General features: G+C 40.0%; 1 protein-coding gene across 1 annotated transcript in view; it reads right to left on the bottom strand.

The window, feature by feature from the left end:
• The window catches only part of VPS52 (VPS52 subunit of GARP complex), a 46,062-nt gene that overhangs the window by 15,623 nt on the left and 13,002 nt on the right, over positions 1-17,437 (bottom strand). The window contains exons 8-12 of the mRNA XM_071420723.1: positions 14,123-14,290; positions 8,502-8,560; positions 6,283-6,421; positions 4,451-4,606; positions 2,128-2,246 (exon numbers count right to left, since the gene is read on the bottom strand). Coding sequence (XP_071276824.1) covers positions 2,128-2,246; positions 4,451-4,606; positions 6,283-6,421; positions 8,502-8,560; positions 14,123-14,290 — 641 coding nt within the window. The remainder of the gene's footprint in view (positions 1-2,127; positions 2,247-4,450; positions 4,607-6,282; positions 6,422-8,501; positions 8,561-14,122; positions 14,291-17,437) is intronic.

The following is a 17,437-nucleotide window of genomic DNA, read 5'->3' on the forward strand; positions in this document are numbered from 1 at the left end:
GCCATGAGGGTTTCTGAGGGAATTTTGGGGAGAAATTCCTGAGGGAATTTTGAGGGAATTTCTGAGGGAATTTTGAGGGAATTTCTGAGGGAATTTTGGCAGAATTTTTGAGGGATTTTGGGGGGAATTCCTGAGGGATTTTTGGGGGATGTTTTAGGGGGAATTCCTGAGAGAATTTTGGGGAATTCCTCAGAGATTTTTGGGGGGAATTCCTGCGGGATTTTGGGGGAATTTTTGAGGGATTTTGAGGGAATCCCTGAGGGAATTTTGGGGGGAATTCCTGAGGGATTTTTTGGGGAATTTTTGAGGGATTTTTTGGGGAATTTTTGAGGGATTTTGGGGGGAATTCCTGAGGGGATTTAGGGGCAATTTTTGAGGGATTTTGGGGGGAATTTCCTGAGGGATATTTGGGGGAAATCCTGAGGGATTTTGGGGGGAATTCCTGAGGGATTTTTTGGGGGGAATTTCTGAGGGATTTTGGGGGGAATTTCAGCCGGATTTTTGGGGAATTTTGTGGAATTTTGTTGGGAATTCTCACCCGTCGAGGGCAGGGGACGCCCCTCTTGGCCATGAGGGTTTCTGAGGGATTTTGGGGAGAAATTCCTAAGGGAATTTTGAGGGAAATTTTGAGGGATTTTGGGGGGAATTCCTGAGGGATTTTTGGGGGAAATTCTAAGGGAATTTGGGGGAATTTTTCAGGGATTTTGGGGGAAATTCCTGAGGGAATTTTGAGGGAATTTCTGAGGGAATTTGGGGCAATTTTTGAGGGGATTTTGGGGGGGAATTTCTGAGCGATTTTTTGGGGGAATTTTTGAAGGATTTTGGGGGGAATACCTGAGGGAATTTTGGGGAATTTTTGAGGGATTTTGGGGGAATTTCTGAGGGAATTTTGGGGGAATGCCTGACAGATTTTGGGGAGAATTTTTGAGGGAATTTGGGGGAATTTTGAGGGAATTTTGGGGGGAATTCCTGAGGGATTTTGGGGGGAAATTCCTGAGGGATTTTTTGGGGGGAATTTCTGAGCGATTTTGGGGAAATTCCTGAGGGATTTTGGGGAAATTCCTGAGGGATTTTGGGGGAATTTTTGAGGAATTTTGGGGCAATTTTTGAGGGATTTTGGGAAAATTCCTGAGCAATTTTGGGGGAATTCCTGAGGGATTTTTGAGGGAATTTCTGAGGGATTTTGTGGGGAAATTCCTGAGGGAATTTGGGGGGAAATTGCTGAGGGATTTTGGGAGAATTTCTAAGGGAATTTGGGGGAATTTTTCAGGGATTTTGGGGGGAATTTTTGAGGGATTTTGGGGGGAAATCCTGAGGGATTTTGGGGGGAATTCCTGAGGGGATTTTGGGGGGAATTTCTGAGGGAATTTGGGGAGAATTTTTGAGGGAATTCCTGAGGGATTTTTGAGGGAATTTCTGAGGGAATTTTGGGGGAATGCCTGACAGATTTTGGGGAGAATTTTTGAGGGAATCTGGGGGAATTTTGAGGGAATTTTGGGGGGAATTCCTGAGGGATTTTGGGGGGAAATTCCTGAGGGATTTTTTGGGGGGAATTTCTGAGCGATTTTGGGGAAATTCCTGAGGGATTTTGGGGAAATTCCTGAGGGAATTTTGAGGGAATTTCTGAAGGATTTTGGGGAATTCCTGGGGCATTTTTGGGGGGAATTCCTGAGGATTTTTTGGAGGGAATTTCTGAGGGATTTTTGGGGGAAATTCCTGAGGGATTTTGGGGGGAATTCCTGAGGGATTTTTGGGGGGAATTCCTGAGGGGATTTTGGGGGGAATTCCACAGAGATTTTTGGGAGGAATTCCTGAGAGAATTTTGGGGGAATTTTCTTGCGGGAATTTTGGGGAATTCCTGAGGGAATTTTGAGGGAATTCCTGAGGGATTTCGGGGAATTTTTGTGGGAGTTTGGGGGGAAATTCCTGAGGGATTTTGGGGCAGGAATTCCTGAGGGAATTTTGGGGAATTCCTGGGGCATTTTTGGGGGGAATTCCTCAGAGAATTTTGAGGGAATTTCTGAGGGATTTTTTGGGGGAATCTTTGCGGGAATTTGGGGTGAATTTCAGCCGGATTTTTGGGGGGATTTTGGGAATTTTGTTGGGAATTTTGTTGTGAATTCTCACCCGTCGAGGGCAGGGACGCCCCTCTTGGCCATGAGGGCCCGGAACCTCAGCGCCAGGTGGATGCAGAGGAAGACGGCGATGGCGTCGTAGCAATCGGCCACGAAGCTCTCCAGGTGCTTCTGGAAGGTTCCGTGCCTCAGAATCCCCGGGAATTCCCAGCAATTCCCACAGGGGAGGGGGAAAAGACAGAAAAGGCAAAAAAAAAAAACAAAAAACCAACCCAAAATGCCACTAAAAATCCCAAAAAAAATCCCTTAAAAATCCCCTAAAATGGCCAAGAAATTCCCTAAAAAAGGCTCTTAAAAATTCCCAAAAAATTTCCTAAAAATCCCCAAAAAATCTCCAAAAAATCTCCTAAAAATCCCCCAAAAAAACCCAAAAAAATCCCCTGGGAAAGCCAAGAAATTCCATAAAAAATCTCGAAAAATCCCCCAACAAACCTCCCCAAAAAAATCCCCCAAAAAATCCCCAGGGAAAGCCAAGAAATTCCATAAAATGTCTCCTAAAAATCCTCCAAAAAACTTCCCCAAAAAAACTTCCCCAAAAAATCCCCCAAAAACCTCCCCAAAAAATCACCAAAAATTCCCTGGGAAAGCCAAGAAATTCCCTAAAATGTCTCCTAAAAATCCCCCCAGAAAATCTCGAAAAATCCCCAAAAAATCTGCAAAACATCCCCAAAAAATCCCCTCAAAATGCCCAAAAAATCCCCTAAAAATGCCCAAAAAAATCCCCTAAAAAAGACCAAAAAATCCCAAAAAATCCAACTCCAAAAATTCCAATAAAAAGTCCCCAGAAAAAAACAAAATAAACCCAAAAAATCCCTTAAAAATTCAAAATAAACCCCAAAAAAATCCCGTAAAAATTCAAAATAAATGGCTAAAAATCCCCAAAAAATGCAGAAAAAATCCCCAAAAATTCCAAAAAAATTCCCAAAATTTCCCAAATTCCCTGTTCTTCACCTGGAACATGCTGAGGGTTTTCCCCATGACGGAGTTGAACAATTCCTAGGCGGAGACCCCAAAAAATCCCCAAAAAATCCCACAAAATTTAAAAAAAATCTCCCAAAAAATTCCAAAAAAATCCTAAAAAATTCCAACTCCCAAAATCCCCAAAAAATCTTTTCCAAAATCAAAATAAACCCCAAAAATTCCAAATAAACCCCCAAAAAATCCCAGAAAAAATCAAAATAAACCCCAAAAAATCCCTTAAAAATTCAAAATAAATGGCTAAAAATCCCCAAAAAATGCAGAAAAAATCCCAAAAATTCCCAAAAAATCCCCAAAAAATTCCCAAAAAATTCCCAGTTCTTCACCTGGAACATGCTGAGGGTTTTTCCCATGACGGAGTTGAACAATTCCTGGGTGGAGACCCCAAAAAACCCCCCAAAATCCCAAAAATTCTCCAAAAAAATTTAAAAAAATCCTAAAAAATTCCTAAAAAATTCCAACTCCCAAAATTCCCAAAAAATCCTTTCAGAATTCAAAACAAACCCCAAAAATTCAAAATAAACCCCAAAAAATCATTTAAAAATTCAAAATAAACCCCAAAAAATCCCTTAAAAATTCAAAATAAACACCTAAAAATGCCAAAAAAATCCCCAAAAATTCCCAAAAAATTCCCAAAAATTCCCAAAAATTCCCTTTTTTTCACCTGGAACATGCTGAGGGTTTTCCCCATGACAGAGTTGAACAATTCCTGGGCAGAGACCCCAAAAAAGCCCCCAAAATCCCAAAAATTCTCTAAAAAAATTCCAAAAAAATCCTAAAAAATTCCCTAAAAATTCCAGCTCCCAAATTTCCCAACAAATCATTAAAAAATTCAAAATAAATCCCAAAAATTCAAAATAAACCTCAAAAAATCCCTTAAAAATTCAAATAAACCCCAAAAAAATCACTTAAAAATTCAAAATAAATGGCTAAAAATCCCCCAAAAATGCAGAAAAAATCCCAAAAATTCCAAAAAAATTCCCAAAAAATTCCCAAAAATTCCCTGTTCTTCACCTGGAACATGCTGAGGGTTTTTCCCATGACGGAGTTGAACAATTCCTGGGTGGAGACCCCAAAAAACCCCCAAAATCCCAAAAATTCTCCAAAAAAATTTAAAAAAATCCTAAAAAATTCCAACTCCCAAAATTCCCAAAAAATCCTTTCAGAATTCAAAACAAACCCCAAAAATTCAAAATAAACCCCAAAAAATCATTTAAAAATTCAAAATAAACCCCAAAAAATCCCTTAAAAATTCAAAATAAACACCTAAAAATGCCAAAAAAATCCAAAAAATTCCCAAAAAATTCCCAAAAATTCCCAAAAATTCCTTTTTTCACCTGGAACATGCTGAGGGTTTTCCCCATGACGGAGTTGAACAATTCCTGGGCGGCCGCTCCGGCCACGAGGAAGAATTCGGTGAGGAAGGAAAATTCCCGGCAGCTGGTGTCCAGCAGGGCGTAGTGCTGGGAGCGGAACAGGGACTCGAAGGGAAACTGGGGAAAAATGGGGAAAAAATGGGGGAAAAATGGGGAAAAATGGGGAAAAAACGGGGAAAAAATGGGGAAAAAATCAGGATTTTTAGGAAAAAAAACGGCACCAAAATCGGGCATTTTTGAGAGGTTTTTTCCCCATTTTTTCTGATTTTTTCACCATTTTTCTGTTGTTTATGATGATTTTTTTCTCTATTTTTCACTAAAAATATAAGGAAAAGAAAAGGGAAAAAACACAAAATTTTTCTCGGATTTTTTAGTATTTTTTCCCATTTTTTGTCATTTTTAAGTCATTTTTTTGTCGTTTTTGCAAGAATTTTTGGGGGTTTTTTCCCCCTCGATTTCCCGGAAAAATGATGGAAAAAAAATTGGGAAAGGGAAGGAAAAAAAACCCCAGGATTTTCCCCTTTTTTTCTGTTTTTTTCATCATTTTTTGGTTATTTTGGGGAAGTTTTCCTGGTTTTTCCCAGATTTTCTCCAGCCCAACAGGGAGCAGAGCTGGGACTCAAAGGGGAACTGGGAAAAAAATGGGAAAAAATGGAGAAAAAACGGGGGAAAAAATCAGGATTTTTAGGAAAAAAAAGGGGACCAAAATCGGGCATTTTTGAGAGGTTTTTTCCCCATTTTTTCTGATTTTTTCACCATTTTTCTGTTGTTTATGATGATTTTTTTCTCCATTTTTCACACAAAAATATAAGGAAAAAAAATTGGGTTTTTCCCCAATTTTTTTCAGAACTTTCCCCCCATTTTTTGCTCCCAGTCCATCCCAGTATCCCCAAATCCCCATTTTCTCATCAATTCCACCTCCAAAAATCCGATTTTTTTCCCCATTTTTCCCCAATTTTCCCATTTTTTTGCTCCCAGTCCCTCCCAGTCCCTCCCAGTCCCCATTCTCCACCAATTCCTGGCTATTTTTGTCCCAAAAAATCCGATTTTTTCCCATTTTTTCCCATTTTTTGGCCGATTTTCCCCATTTTTTACTCCCAGTCCCTCCCAGTCCCTCCCAGTTTGTCCCAGTCCCTCCCAGTTTGTCCCAGTCCCTCCCAGTATCCCCAAATCCCCATTTTCTCCTCAGTTCCCGTCCCAAAAATCCAATTTTTCCCATTTTTTCCCATTTTTTGGCCGATTTTTCCCCCGGTTTTCGCTCCCAGTCCCTCCCAGTCCCTCCCAGTTTCCCCAGTCCTTCCCAGTATCCCCAAATCTCCATTTTCTCCTCAATTTCCCCATTAAAAATCAGATTTCTCCCCTTTTTTTCCCAATTTTTTCCATTTTTTGTTGATGCTTTCCCCGTTTTTTGCTCCCAGTCCCTCCCAGTCCCTCCCAGTCCCCATTCTCCACCAATTCCTGGCTATTTTTGTCCCAAAAAATCCAATTTTCACCCATTTTTTCCCCATTTTTTGGCCGATTTTTTCCCCGTTTTTTGCTCCCAGTCCCTCCCAGTTTGTCCCAGTCCCTCCCAGTCCCTCCCAGTCCATCCTAATCCATCCCAGTCCATCCAGTCCCTCCCAGTATCCCCAAATCCCCATTTTCTCACCCATTTCCCCCCCAAAAATCCCATTTTTTCCCATTTTTTGGCCGATTTTTCCCCATTTTTTGGCCGATTTTCGCCCCGTTTTTTGCTCCCAGTCCCTCCCAGTCCCTCCCAGTCTGCCCCAGTCCCTCCCAGTGCCCGCAGTCACCCTCTGCTCGCCCTTGGCGGCGGCGTGGGGGACGATGATGGGCGCCTCCAGCTCGGCGGGGCTGATGACGGCGCCGCGGTTGCCCAGGGTGAACACGGTGTTGCGGCTGCGCAGCGACGGCTTCGAGAAGAATCCTGGGCTGCCCCGTCAAGGAGTGCGACCACAGAACCAGCCCAAACCAGCCCCAAAAACGCCCCAAAATATCCCTAAAGTGTGGCCCAAAATATCACAGAATGGTCCCTAAAATATGTCCTAAAATGCCCCAAAATGTCCCAAAATATCCCTAAAATGTGTCCCAAATATGTCCTAAAATGTCCCAAAATATGTCCCAAAATATGTCCTAAAATGTCCCAAAATATGTCCCAAAATATCCCTAAAATGTGTCCCAAATATGTCCTAAAATGTCCCAAAATATGTCCCAAAATATGTCCTAAAATATCCCTAAATATGTCCCAAAATATCCCTAAAATGCGTCCCAAAATATCATAGAATAGTCCCCAAAATATGTCCTAAAATATCCCAAAATATGTCCTAAAATGTCCCAAAATATGTCTCAAAATATCCCTAAAATGTGGCCCAAAATATCATAGAATGGTCGCTAAAAGATGTCCTAAAATATCCCTAAATATGTCCCAAAATATCCCTAAAATGTGTCCCAAATATGTCCTAAAATGCCCCAAAATATCCCCAAAATATCCCTAAAATGTGTCCCAAAATATCACCAAAATACATCCTAAAATGTCTCCCAAAATATCATAGAATGGTCGCTAAAATATGTCCTAAAATATCCCAAAAATGTCCCAAAATATGTCCTAAAATGTCCCAAAATATGTCCTAAAATATCCCAAAATATGTCCCAAAATATCCCTAAAATGTGCCCCAAATATGTCCTAAAATGCCCCAAAATATCCCTAAAATGTGTCCCAAAATATCACCAAAATACAGCCTAAAATGTGTCCCAAAATATCACAGAATAGTCCCCAAAATATGTCCTAAAATGTCCCAAAATATGTCTCAAAATATGTCCTAAAATATCCCTAAATATGTCCTAAAATGTCCCAAAATATGTCCCAAAATATCCCCAAAATACAGCCTAAAATGTGTCCCAAAATATCATAGAATAGTCCCCAAAATATGTCCTAAAATATCCCAAAATATGTCCTAAAATATCCCAAAATATGTCCCAAAATATCCCTAAAATGTGGCCCAAATATGTCCTAAAATGCCCCAAAATATCCCTAAAATGTGTCCCAAAATATCCCTAAAATGTGTCCCAAAATATCATAGAATAGTCCCCACAATATGTCCTAAAATATCCCAAAATATCCCCAAAATATCCCTAAAATGTGTCCCAAAATATCATAGAATAGTCCCTAAAATATGTCCTAAAATGTCCCAAAAATGTCCCAAAATATCCCCAAAATACAGCCTAAAATGTGTCCCAAAATATCATAGAATAGTCCCTAAAATATGTCCTAAAATATCCCAAAATATGTCTCAAAATATCCCTAAAATATCCCTAAATATGTCCTAAAATGTCCCAAAATTTGTCCCAAAATATCCCCAAAATACAGCCTAAAATGTGTCCCAAAATATCATAGAATAGTCCCTAAAATATGTCCTAAAATATCCCTAAATATCCCTACAATGTGTCCCAAATATGTCCTAAAATAGCCCAAAATATCCCAAAATATGCAAAAAAAAGCCCTAAAATGTCCCCAAAAAATATCCCAAAATATCCCAAAAAATGTCCCAAAATATGCCCAAAATATCCCAAAACATGTCCTAAAAGATCCCCAAAATATTTCCTAAAATATCCCCAAAATATGTCCAAAATATTTCCTAAATCGGCCCAAAATATCCCAAAACATGCCCCAAAATATCCCAAAATATCCCAAAATATTGTCCTAAAATAACCCAAAATATTGTCCTAAAATAGCCCAAAATATGCCCTAAAATATCCCCAAAAATGTCCTAAAATATCCCAAAATATTTCCTAAAATATGCCCAAAATATGTCCAAAATATTTCCTAAAATATCCCAAAAAATGTCCTAAAATATGCCAAAATATTTCCCAAAATATCCTCAAAATATTTCCTAAAATATCCCCAAATATCCCCAAATATTTCCCAAAATATTTCCCAAAATATCCCAAAATATTTCCCAAAATATCCAAAATCTCCCAAAATCTCCCGAAATATTTCCCATGTCCCGGATGCCCTTCCTGGCCGGTGTCCTCCACGCCCATCAGGTCGTCCTTCTCCGCCACCTCCTCGTACTGGGGAAAAATGGGGAAAATGTGGGGAAAAATGGGAAAATTTTGGGAAAAAAATGGAGGAAATTTGGGGGAATTTAGGGGAAATTTATGGGGAAAATTCAGGGAAATTTATGGGAAAAAAATGGATAAAAATTGAGGAAATTTGGGGGAAATTCAGGGGAAAATTTATGGGGAAATTTGGGAAAAAAACGGATAAAAATTGAGGAAATTTGGGGGAATTTATGGGAAATTTTGGGGAAATTTGGGGAAAAAATGGATAAAAATGGAGGAAATTTGGGGGAATTTGTGGGAAATTTTGGGGAAATTTACAGGGAAATTTATGGGGATAAAAATGGAGGAAATTTGGGGAAAATTCGGGGAAATTTATGGGAAAAAATGGATAAAAATGGAGGAAATTTGGGGGAAAATTCAGGGAAATTTGGGGAAATTTATGGGGAAATTTATGGGGAAAAATGGAAAAAAAAGGGGGAAAATTCAGGGGAAATTTGGGAAAAATTTATGGGGAAATTTATGGGGGAAAAATGGATAAAAATGGAGGAAATTTGGGGGAATTTAGGGGAAATCTATGGGGAAAATTCAGGGAAATTTATGGGAAAAAATGGATAAAAATGGAGGAGATTTGGGGGAAATTCGGGGAAATTTATGGGAAAAATGGATAAAAATTGAGGAAAATTCAGGGAAATTTTGGGAAAATTTACAGGGAAATTTATGGGAAAAATGGATAAAAGTGGAGGAAATTTGGGGAAATTTATGGGGAAAATTCAGGGAAATTTTGGGGAAATTTATGGGAAAAAATGGATAAAAATGGAGGAAATTTGGGGAAATTCAGGGGAAAATTCCAGGAATTTGGGAAAAATGGGGAAAAAATGGAGGAAATTTGGGGGAATTTATGGGAAATTTATGGGGAAAATTCAGGGAAATTTATGGGAAAAAAATGGATAAAAATTGAGGAAATTTGGGGGAAATTCAGGGGAAAATTTATGGGGAAATTTGGGAAAAAAACGGATAAAAATTGAGGAAATTTGGGGGAATTTATGGGAAATTTTGGGGAAATTTGGGGAAAAAATGGATAAAAATGGAGGAAATTTGGGGGAATTTAGGGGAAATTTATGGGGAAAATTCAGGGAAATTTATGGGAAAAAATGGATAAAAATGGAGGAAATTTGGGGGAAATTCAGGGGAAAATGCAGGGAAATTTTGGGGAAATTTAGGGAAAAAAATGGATAAAAATGGAGGAAATTTGGGGGAAATTTATGGGGAAATTTATGGGGAAAAATGGATAAAAATTGAGGAAAATTCAGGGAAATTTTGGGGAAATTAAGGGAAAAAAAGGATAAAAATTGAGGAAATTTGGGGGAAATTCAGGGGAAATTTGGAAAAAAATGGATAAAATTGAGGAAATTTGGGGAAAATTCAGGGGAAAATTCGGGGAAAATTCAGGGAAATTTGGGAAAAAATGGGAAAAAAATGGAGGAGATTTGGGGGAAATTCAGGGGAAAATTCAGGGAAAAAAACTGATAAAAATTGAGGAAATTTGGGGGAAATTCTGGGGAAATTCAGGAAATTTTGGGGAAATTTAGGGGAAAAAACGGATAAAATTGAGGAAATTAGGGGGAAATTCGGGGAAATTTATGGGGAAATTTATGGGGAAAATTCAGGGAAATTTTGGGGAAATTTAGGGGAAAAAATTGATAAAAATTGAGGAAATTTGGGGGAAATTCTGGGAAAATTTTGGGAAATTTTGGGGAAATTTATGGGGAAAAAATGGATAAAAATGGAGGAAATTTGGGGAAAATTCAGGGAAATTTTGGGGAAATTTAGGGGAAAAAATGGATAAAAAATGGAGGAAATTTGGGGGAAATTCAGGGGAAAATTTATGGGGAAATTTGGGAAAAACCGGATAAAAATGGAGGAAATTTGGGGGAAATTAAGGAAATTTTGGGGAAATTTAGGGATAAAAATGGAGGAAATTTGGGGGAAATTCAGGGAAAATTTGGGGAAAAAAATGGATAAAAAAATGGAGGAAATTTGGGGGAAATTCAGGGGAAAATTCAGGGAAATTTACGGGGAAATTTATGGGAAAAAAATGGATAAAAATTGAGGAAATTTGGGGGAAATTCAGGGGAAAATTTATGGGGATATTTGGGGAAAAAACGGATAAAAATTGAGGAAATTTGGAGAAATTCAGGGGAAAATGTGGGGAAATTTACAGGGAAACTTATGGGGAAAAAATGGATAAAAATTGAGGAAATTTGGGGGAAATTCAGGGAAATTTTGGGGAAATTTATGGGGAAATTTATGGGAAAATGGATAAAAATGGAGGAAATTTGGGGGAAATTAAAGGGGAAAATTTGGGGAAATTTATGGGGAAAATTCACGGAAATTTTGGGGAAATTTAGGGGAAAAAATGGATAAAATTGGAGGAAATTTGGGGGAAATTCAGGGGAAAATTCCAGGAATTTGGGAAAAAAAAAGGATAAAAAATGGAGGAAATTTGGGGGAAATTCAGGGGAAATTTATGGGGAAAATTCAGGGAAATTTGGGGGAAATTTAGGGGAAAAAATGGATAAAAATGGAGGAAATTTGGGGAAATTCAAGGGAAATTTATGGGGAAATTTAGGGGGAAAAAATGGATAAAAATTGAGGAAATTTAGGGGAAATTTATGGGGAAAATTCAGGGAAATTTTGGGGAAATTTAGGGGAAAAAATGGATAAAAATTGAGGAAATTTGGGGGAAATTCAGGGGAAATTTGGGAAAAAATGGATAAAAATTGAGGAAATTTGGGGAAAATTCCGGGAATTTGGGAAAAAATGGATAAAAATTGAGGAAATTTGGGGGAAATTCAGGGAAAATTTGGGGAAATTTACAGGGGAAATTTATGGGAAAAATGGATAAAAATGGAGGAAATTTGCGGAAATTTATGGGAAAAAATGGATGGAAATTCGGGGAAATTTAGGGGAAAAAATGGATGGAAATTCGGGGAAATTTAGGGGAAAAAATGGATGGAAATTCGGGGAAATTTAGGGGAAAAAATGGAAAAATTTCAGGGGAAATTGGGAGAAAAATGGATAAAAATTGGGGAAATTCAGGGGAAAGTTCAGGGAAATTTTGGGGAAATTAATGGAAAAAAAATGGAAAAATTTCAGGGGAATTGGGGAGAAAAATGGATAAAAATTGAGGAAATTTGGGGAAATTTATGGGAAAATTTATGGGAAAATTTGGGGGAATTTCGGAAATTTATGGGGAAATTTGGGAAAAAAAATTGAAAAGTTTCAGGGGAAATTGGGAGAAAAATGGATAAAAATTGGGGAAATTTGGGAGAATTTCTGGGAAATTTAGGGAAAATTTAGGAAAAAATGGGGGAAAATCAGGGAAAAGGATAAAATCAGGGAATATTTGCAAAATTTTGGGGGAAAATGAGGAAAACGTGGGAGAATTGGGCAAAATTTCCCTTGGAAAACCAAAAATTGGATCAGCATCCCCAAAAATCGGATTTTCCTTGGGGAATTCCATCCAATTCCCCCTGAAGATTCCCTAAAAACCCCAAAAAACCGGGAGAAGTCCCTCCCAAAATTCTCAAAATTCCCCAAAATTCCCAAAATTATTCCCAAAATTATTCCCAAAATTCCCAAAATTATTCCCAAAATTCTTGAGGAGACAACAAAATTCAGGTGAAAAATCTCATTTTTTCGAGGGGGAATTCTGGGCAAAATCCATCCAAAAATGGGCAAAATTCCACGAAAACTCCCCAAAAACTTTGGGAATTTTGGCCAGCCCCTCCCAAAATTCCCCAAAAATCCCCAAAAAATCCCCAAAATTCCCAAAACTCCCCAAATCCCCAGCCCAAAATCCCATCCCAAAAATGCCCAAAAATGCCCCAAAAATCCCGAAAAAATCCCAAAATCTGCCCCAAACCTCCACCTCCACCTCCCAAAATCCCCAAAATTCCTCAAAAATCCCCCAAAAATTCCCAAAAAATTCCCAAAAAATCCAAAAGAATCCCCAAAGTTTCCCCTTGGAGCTTCCTCAGAGAGGCCCAAAATCGAGGGAACTCCATCCCAAAAATGCCCCAAAATGCCCCAAAATGCCCCAAAAATCCCCAAAAATCTGCCCTAAACCTCCACCTCCCAAAATCCCCAAAATTCCTCAAAAATCCCCCAAAAATTCCCAAAAAATTCCCAAAAAATCCCAAAAAATCCCCAAAGTTTCCCCTTGAATCTTCCTCAGAGAGGCCCAAAATCAAGGGAACTCCATCCCAAAAATGCCCCAAAAATCCCCAAAAAAACGCAAAAAACTCCTAAAAAAACCCCAAAAATCTCCACTTCCACCTCCCAAAATTCCTCAAAAATTCCCAAAAATCCACAAAAATCCCCAAAAAATCCCCAAAAAATCCCCAAAAAATCCCCCAAACTTTCCCCTTGGAGCTTCCTCAGAGAGCCCAGAGAGGCCCAAAATCGAGGGAACTCCATCCCAAAAATGCCCCAAAAATCCCCAAAAAACCCCAAAATCTGCCCCAAACCTCCACCTCCATGTCCCCAAAATGCCCAAAATCCCTCAAAAATCCCCAAAAAATTCCCAAAAATCCCCAAAAAATCCCCAAAAATCCCCAAAGTTTCCCCTTGGAGCTTCCTCAGAGAGGCCCAAAATCTGAGGGAACTCCGTCCCAAAAATGCCCCAAAAATCCCCAAAAAATCGCAAAAAACTCCTAAAAAAACCCCAAAAATCTCCACTTCCACCTCCCAAAATCCCCAAAAATCCCCAAAATTCCCAAAAATCCACAAAAAATCCCCAAAAAATCCCCCAAACTTTCCCCTTGGAGCTTCCTCAGAGAGCCCAGAGAGGCCCAAAATCGTGGGAAATCCATCCCAAAAATGCCCCAAAAATGCCCCAAAAATCCCCAAAAAATCCCAAAATCTGCCCCAAACCTCCACCTCCCAAAATTCCCAAAAATCCCCCAAAAAATTCCCAAAAATCCCAAAAAATCCCCAAAAATCCCTGAAGTTTCCCCTCAGAGCTTCCTCAGAGAGGCCCAAAATCGAGGGAACTCCATCCCAAAAATGCCCCAAAAATCCCTAAAAAATCCCAAAATCTGCCCCAAACCTCCACCTCCACCTCCCAAAATCCCCAAAATCACTCAAAAATCCCCCAAAAATTCCCAAAATTCCCAAAAAATCCAAAAAAATCCCCAAAGTTTCCCCTTGGAGCTTCCTCAGAGAGGCCCAAAATCGAGGGAACTCCATCCCAAAAATGCCCCAAAAAAACCCAAAAAATCCCCAAAAATCTGCCCCAAACCTCAACCTCCATGTCCCAAAATCCCCAAAATCCCTCAAAAATCCCCCAAAAATTCCCAAAAATCCACAAAAAATCCCCAAAATTCCCAAAGTTTCCCCTTGGAGCTTCCTCAGAGAGGCCCAAAATCGAGGGAACTCCGTCCCAAAAATGCCCCAAAAATCCCCAAAAAACTCCTAAAAAAACCCAAAAATCTGCCCCAAACCTCCACCTCCACCTCCCAAAATTCCCAAAAATCCCCAAAAATCCCCAAAAATCCCAAAATTTCCCACCTGGATCTTCATGAGGCGCCCGGTGTAGGATTTGAAGTAGGAGAAGTGGACGCGGCTCATGGTGTCCACGTAGTGATCGCGCAGCTCCTGAGCCACCCCCCGCTCGTTCCCCAGCAGGAACTGGTAAAAAAACCTGGAATTCCGGGAAAATTGGGAATTCTGGGAATTCTGGGAGGTGGGGGTGGAGGTTTGGGAGTTTTTTTGGGGATTTTTTGGGGATTTTTGTGGCATTTTTGGGGTGGAGTTCCCTGGATTTTGGGCCTCTCTGAGGAAGATTCAAGGGGAAACTTTCAGGAATTTTGGGGGAGTTTTTGGGGATTTTTGGGGGATTTTTGGGAATTTTTTGGGGATTTTTGAGGGATTTTGGGGATTTTGGGACATGGCGGTTGAGGTTTGGGGCAGATTTTTGGAGATTTTTTGGGGATTTTTAGGGATTTTTGGGGCATTTTTGGGATGGAGTTCCCTCGATTTTGGGCCTATCTGAGGAAGCTCTGAGGGGAAACTTTGGGGATTTTTGGGGATTTTTTGGGGATTTTTGCGGATTTTTGGGAATTTTTGGGGGATTTTTGAGGGATTTTGGGGATTTTTGGAGGTGGAAGCGGAGATTTGGGGCAGAATTTTGGGGATTTTTTTGGGATTTTTGGGACATTTTTGGGGCGGAGTTCCCTCGATTTTGGGCCTATCTGAGGAAGACTCAAGGGGAAACTTTCAGGAATTTTGGGGGAGTTTTTGGGGATTTTTGGGGGATTTTTGGGAATTTTTTGGGGATTTTTGAGGAATTTTGGGGATTTTGGGACATGGAGGTTGAGGTTTGGGGCAGATTTTTGGGGATTTTTTTGGTTTTTTTGGGGATTTTTGGGGCATTTTTGGGACGGAGTTCCCACAATTTTGGGCCTCTCTGAGGAAGATTCAAGGGGAAACTTTGGGGATTTTTGGGGATTTTTTGTGGATTTTTGTGGATTTTTGGGGATTTTGGGGAATTTTTGGGGATTTTGGGAGGTGGAAGTGGAGATTTTTGGGGTTTTTTTAGGGTTTTCTGGCGTTTTTTTAGGGATTTTTGAGGCATTTTTGGGACGGAGTTTCCACGATTTTGGGCCTCTCTGAGGAAGATCCAAGGGGAAACTTTGGGAATTTTTGGGGATTTTTTAGGGAATTTTGGGGATTTTTGGGGGATTTTTTAGGGAATTTTGGGGATTTTTTGGGGTTTTTGGGGAATTTTGGGGATTTTGGGACATGGAGGTTGAGGTTTGGGGCAGATTTTTGGGGATTTTTTTAGTTTTTTTGGGGATTTTTGGGGCATTTTTGGGATGGAGTTCCCTCGATTTTGGGCCTCTCTGGGCCTTTCCAAGGGGAAACTTTGGGAATTTTTGGAGATTTTTTTGGGATTTTTAGGAACTTTTTGGGGATTTTTGAGGAATTTTGGGCATTTTGGGACATGGAGGTTGAGGTTTGGGGCAGATTTTTGGGGATTTTTTGGTTTTTTGGGGATTTTTGGGGCATTTTTGGGATGGAGTTCCCTCGATTTTGGGTCTCTCTGAGGAAGATCCAAGGGGAAACTTTGGGGATTTTTGGGAATTTTTGGGAATTTTTTGGGGATTTTTGGGGATTTTTGGGTCGGGATTTTGGGCTGGGGATTTTTGGGAGTTTTTAGGATAATTCCTGGGATTTTTGGGCCAAATTCTGGCATTTTTTGCACTGGGAATTTGGGGATTTTTGGGGGTTTTGGGCTGGGAATTTTTGGGGATAATTCCTGGGATTTTGGGGCAGGAATTTGGGTATTTTGGGGCAGGAATTTGGGATTTTTTTGGGTGGGAATTTGGGATTTTTGGGTGGGAATTTGGGGATTTTTTTGGGCGGGAATTCAGGAATTTTTTGGGATAATTCCTGGGATTTTTGGGGCAGGAATTTGGGGCATTTTTGGGTGGGAATTTGGGATTTTTGGGTGGGAATTTGGGGATTTTTTTGGGCAGGAATTCAGGAATTTTTGGGATAATTCCTGGATTTTGGGGCAGGAATTTGGGGCATTTTTGGGTGGGAATTTGGGATTTTTGGGTGGGAATTTGGGGACTTTTTTGGGCAGGAATTCGGGAATTTTTTGGGATAATTCCTGGGATTTTGGGGCAGGAATTTGGGATTTTTGGGTGGGAATTTGGGGATTTTTGGGCAGGAATTCAGGAATTTTTGGGGATAATTCCTGGGATTTTGGGGCAGGAATTTGGGGCATTTTGGGTGGGAATTTGGGATTTTAGGGTGGGAATTTGGGGATTTTTTTGGGCAGGAATTCAGGAATTTTTGGGGATAATTTCTGGGATTTTGGGGCAGGAATTTGGGGCATTTTTGGGTGGGAATTTGGGGACTTTTTTGGGCAGGAATTTGGGAATTTTTGGGGATAATTCCTGGGATTTTTGGGCTGAGATTTGAGGATTTTTGGGCCAAATTCTGGCATTTTTTGCACTGGGAATTTGGGGATTTTTGGGGGTTTTGGGCTGGGAATTTTTGGGGATAATTCCTGGGATTTTGGGGCAGGAATTTGGGGATTTTTTTGGGTGGGAATTTGGGATTTTTGGGTGGGAATTTGGGGATTTTTTTGGGCAGGAATTTGGGGCATTTTTGGGTGGGAATTTAGGATTTTTGGGTGGGAATTTGGGGATTTTTTTGGGCAGGATTCAGGAATTTTTGGGGATAATTCCTGGGATTTTGGGGCAGGAATTTGGGGCATTTTTGGGTGAGAGTTTGGGATTTTTGGGTGGGAATTTGGGGATTTTTTTGGGCAGGAATTCGGGAATTTTTGGGATAATTCCTGGGATTTTGGGGCGGGAATTTGGGGCATTTTTGGGTGGGAATTTGGGATTTTTGGGGCGGGAATTTGGGGATTTTTTTGGGCAGGAATTCGGGAATTTTTGGGGATAATTCCTGGGATTTTTGGGTGGAAATTTGGGATTTTTGGGTGGGAATTTGGGATTTTTGGGTGGGAATTTGGGATTTTTGGGCGGGAATTTGGGGATTTTTTTGGGCAGGAATTCGGGAATTTTTGGGGATAATTCCTGGGATTTTTGGGGCAGGAATTTTGCATTTTTGGGGCAGGAATTGGGATTTTGGGTGGGAATTTGGGGATTTTTTTGGGCAGGAATTCAGGAATTTTTTGGGATAATTCCTGGGATTTTTGGGGCAGGAATTTGGGGGATTTTTGGGCCAAATTCTGGCATTTTTGCACTGGGAATTTGGGGATTTTTGGGGGTTTTGGGCTGGGAATTTTTTGGGATAATTTCTGGGATTTTTGGGGCAGGAATTTGGGGCATTTTTGGGTGGGAATTT

The sequence above is a fragment of the Agelaius tricolor genome, unplaced genomic scaffold (genome assembly GCF_023055355.1).
Source record: "Agelaius tricolor isolate 1412-34295 unplaced genomic scaffold, bAgeTri1.0.p SCAF_159, whole genome shotgun sequence".
In the NCBI taxonomy this organism is placed as follows: domain Eukaryota; kingdom Metazoa; phylum Chordata; class Aves; order Passeriformes; family Icteridae; genus Agelaius; species Agelaius tricolor.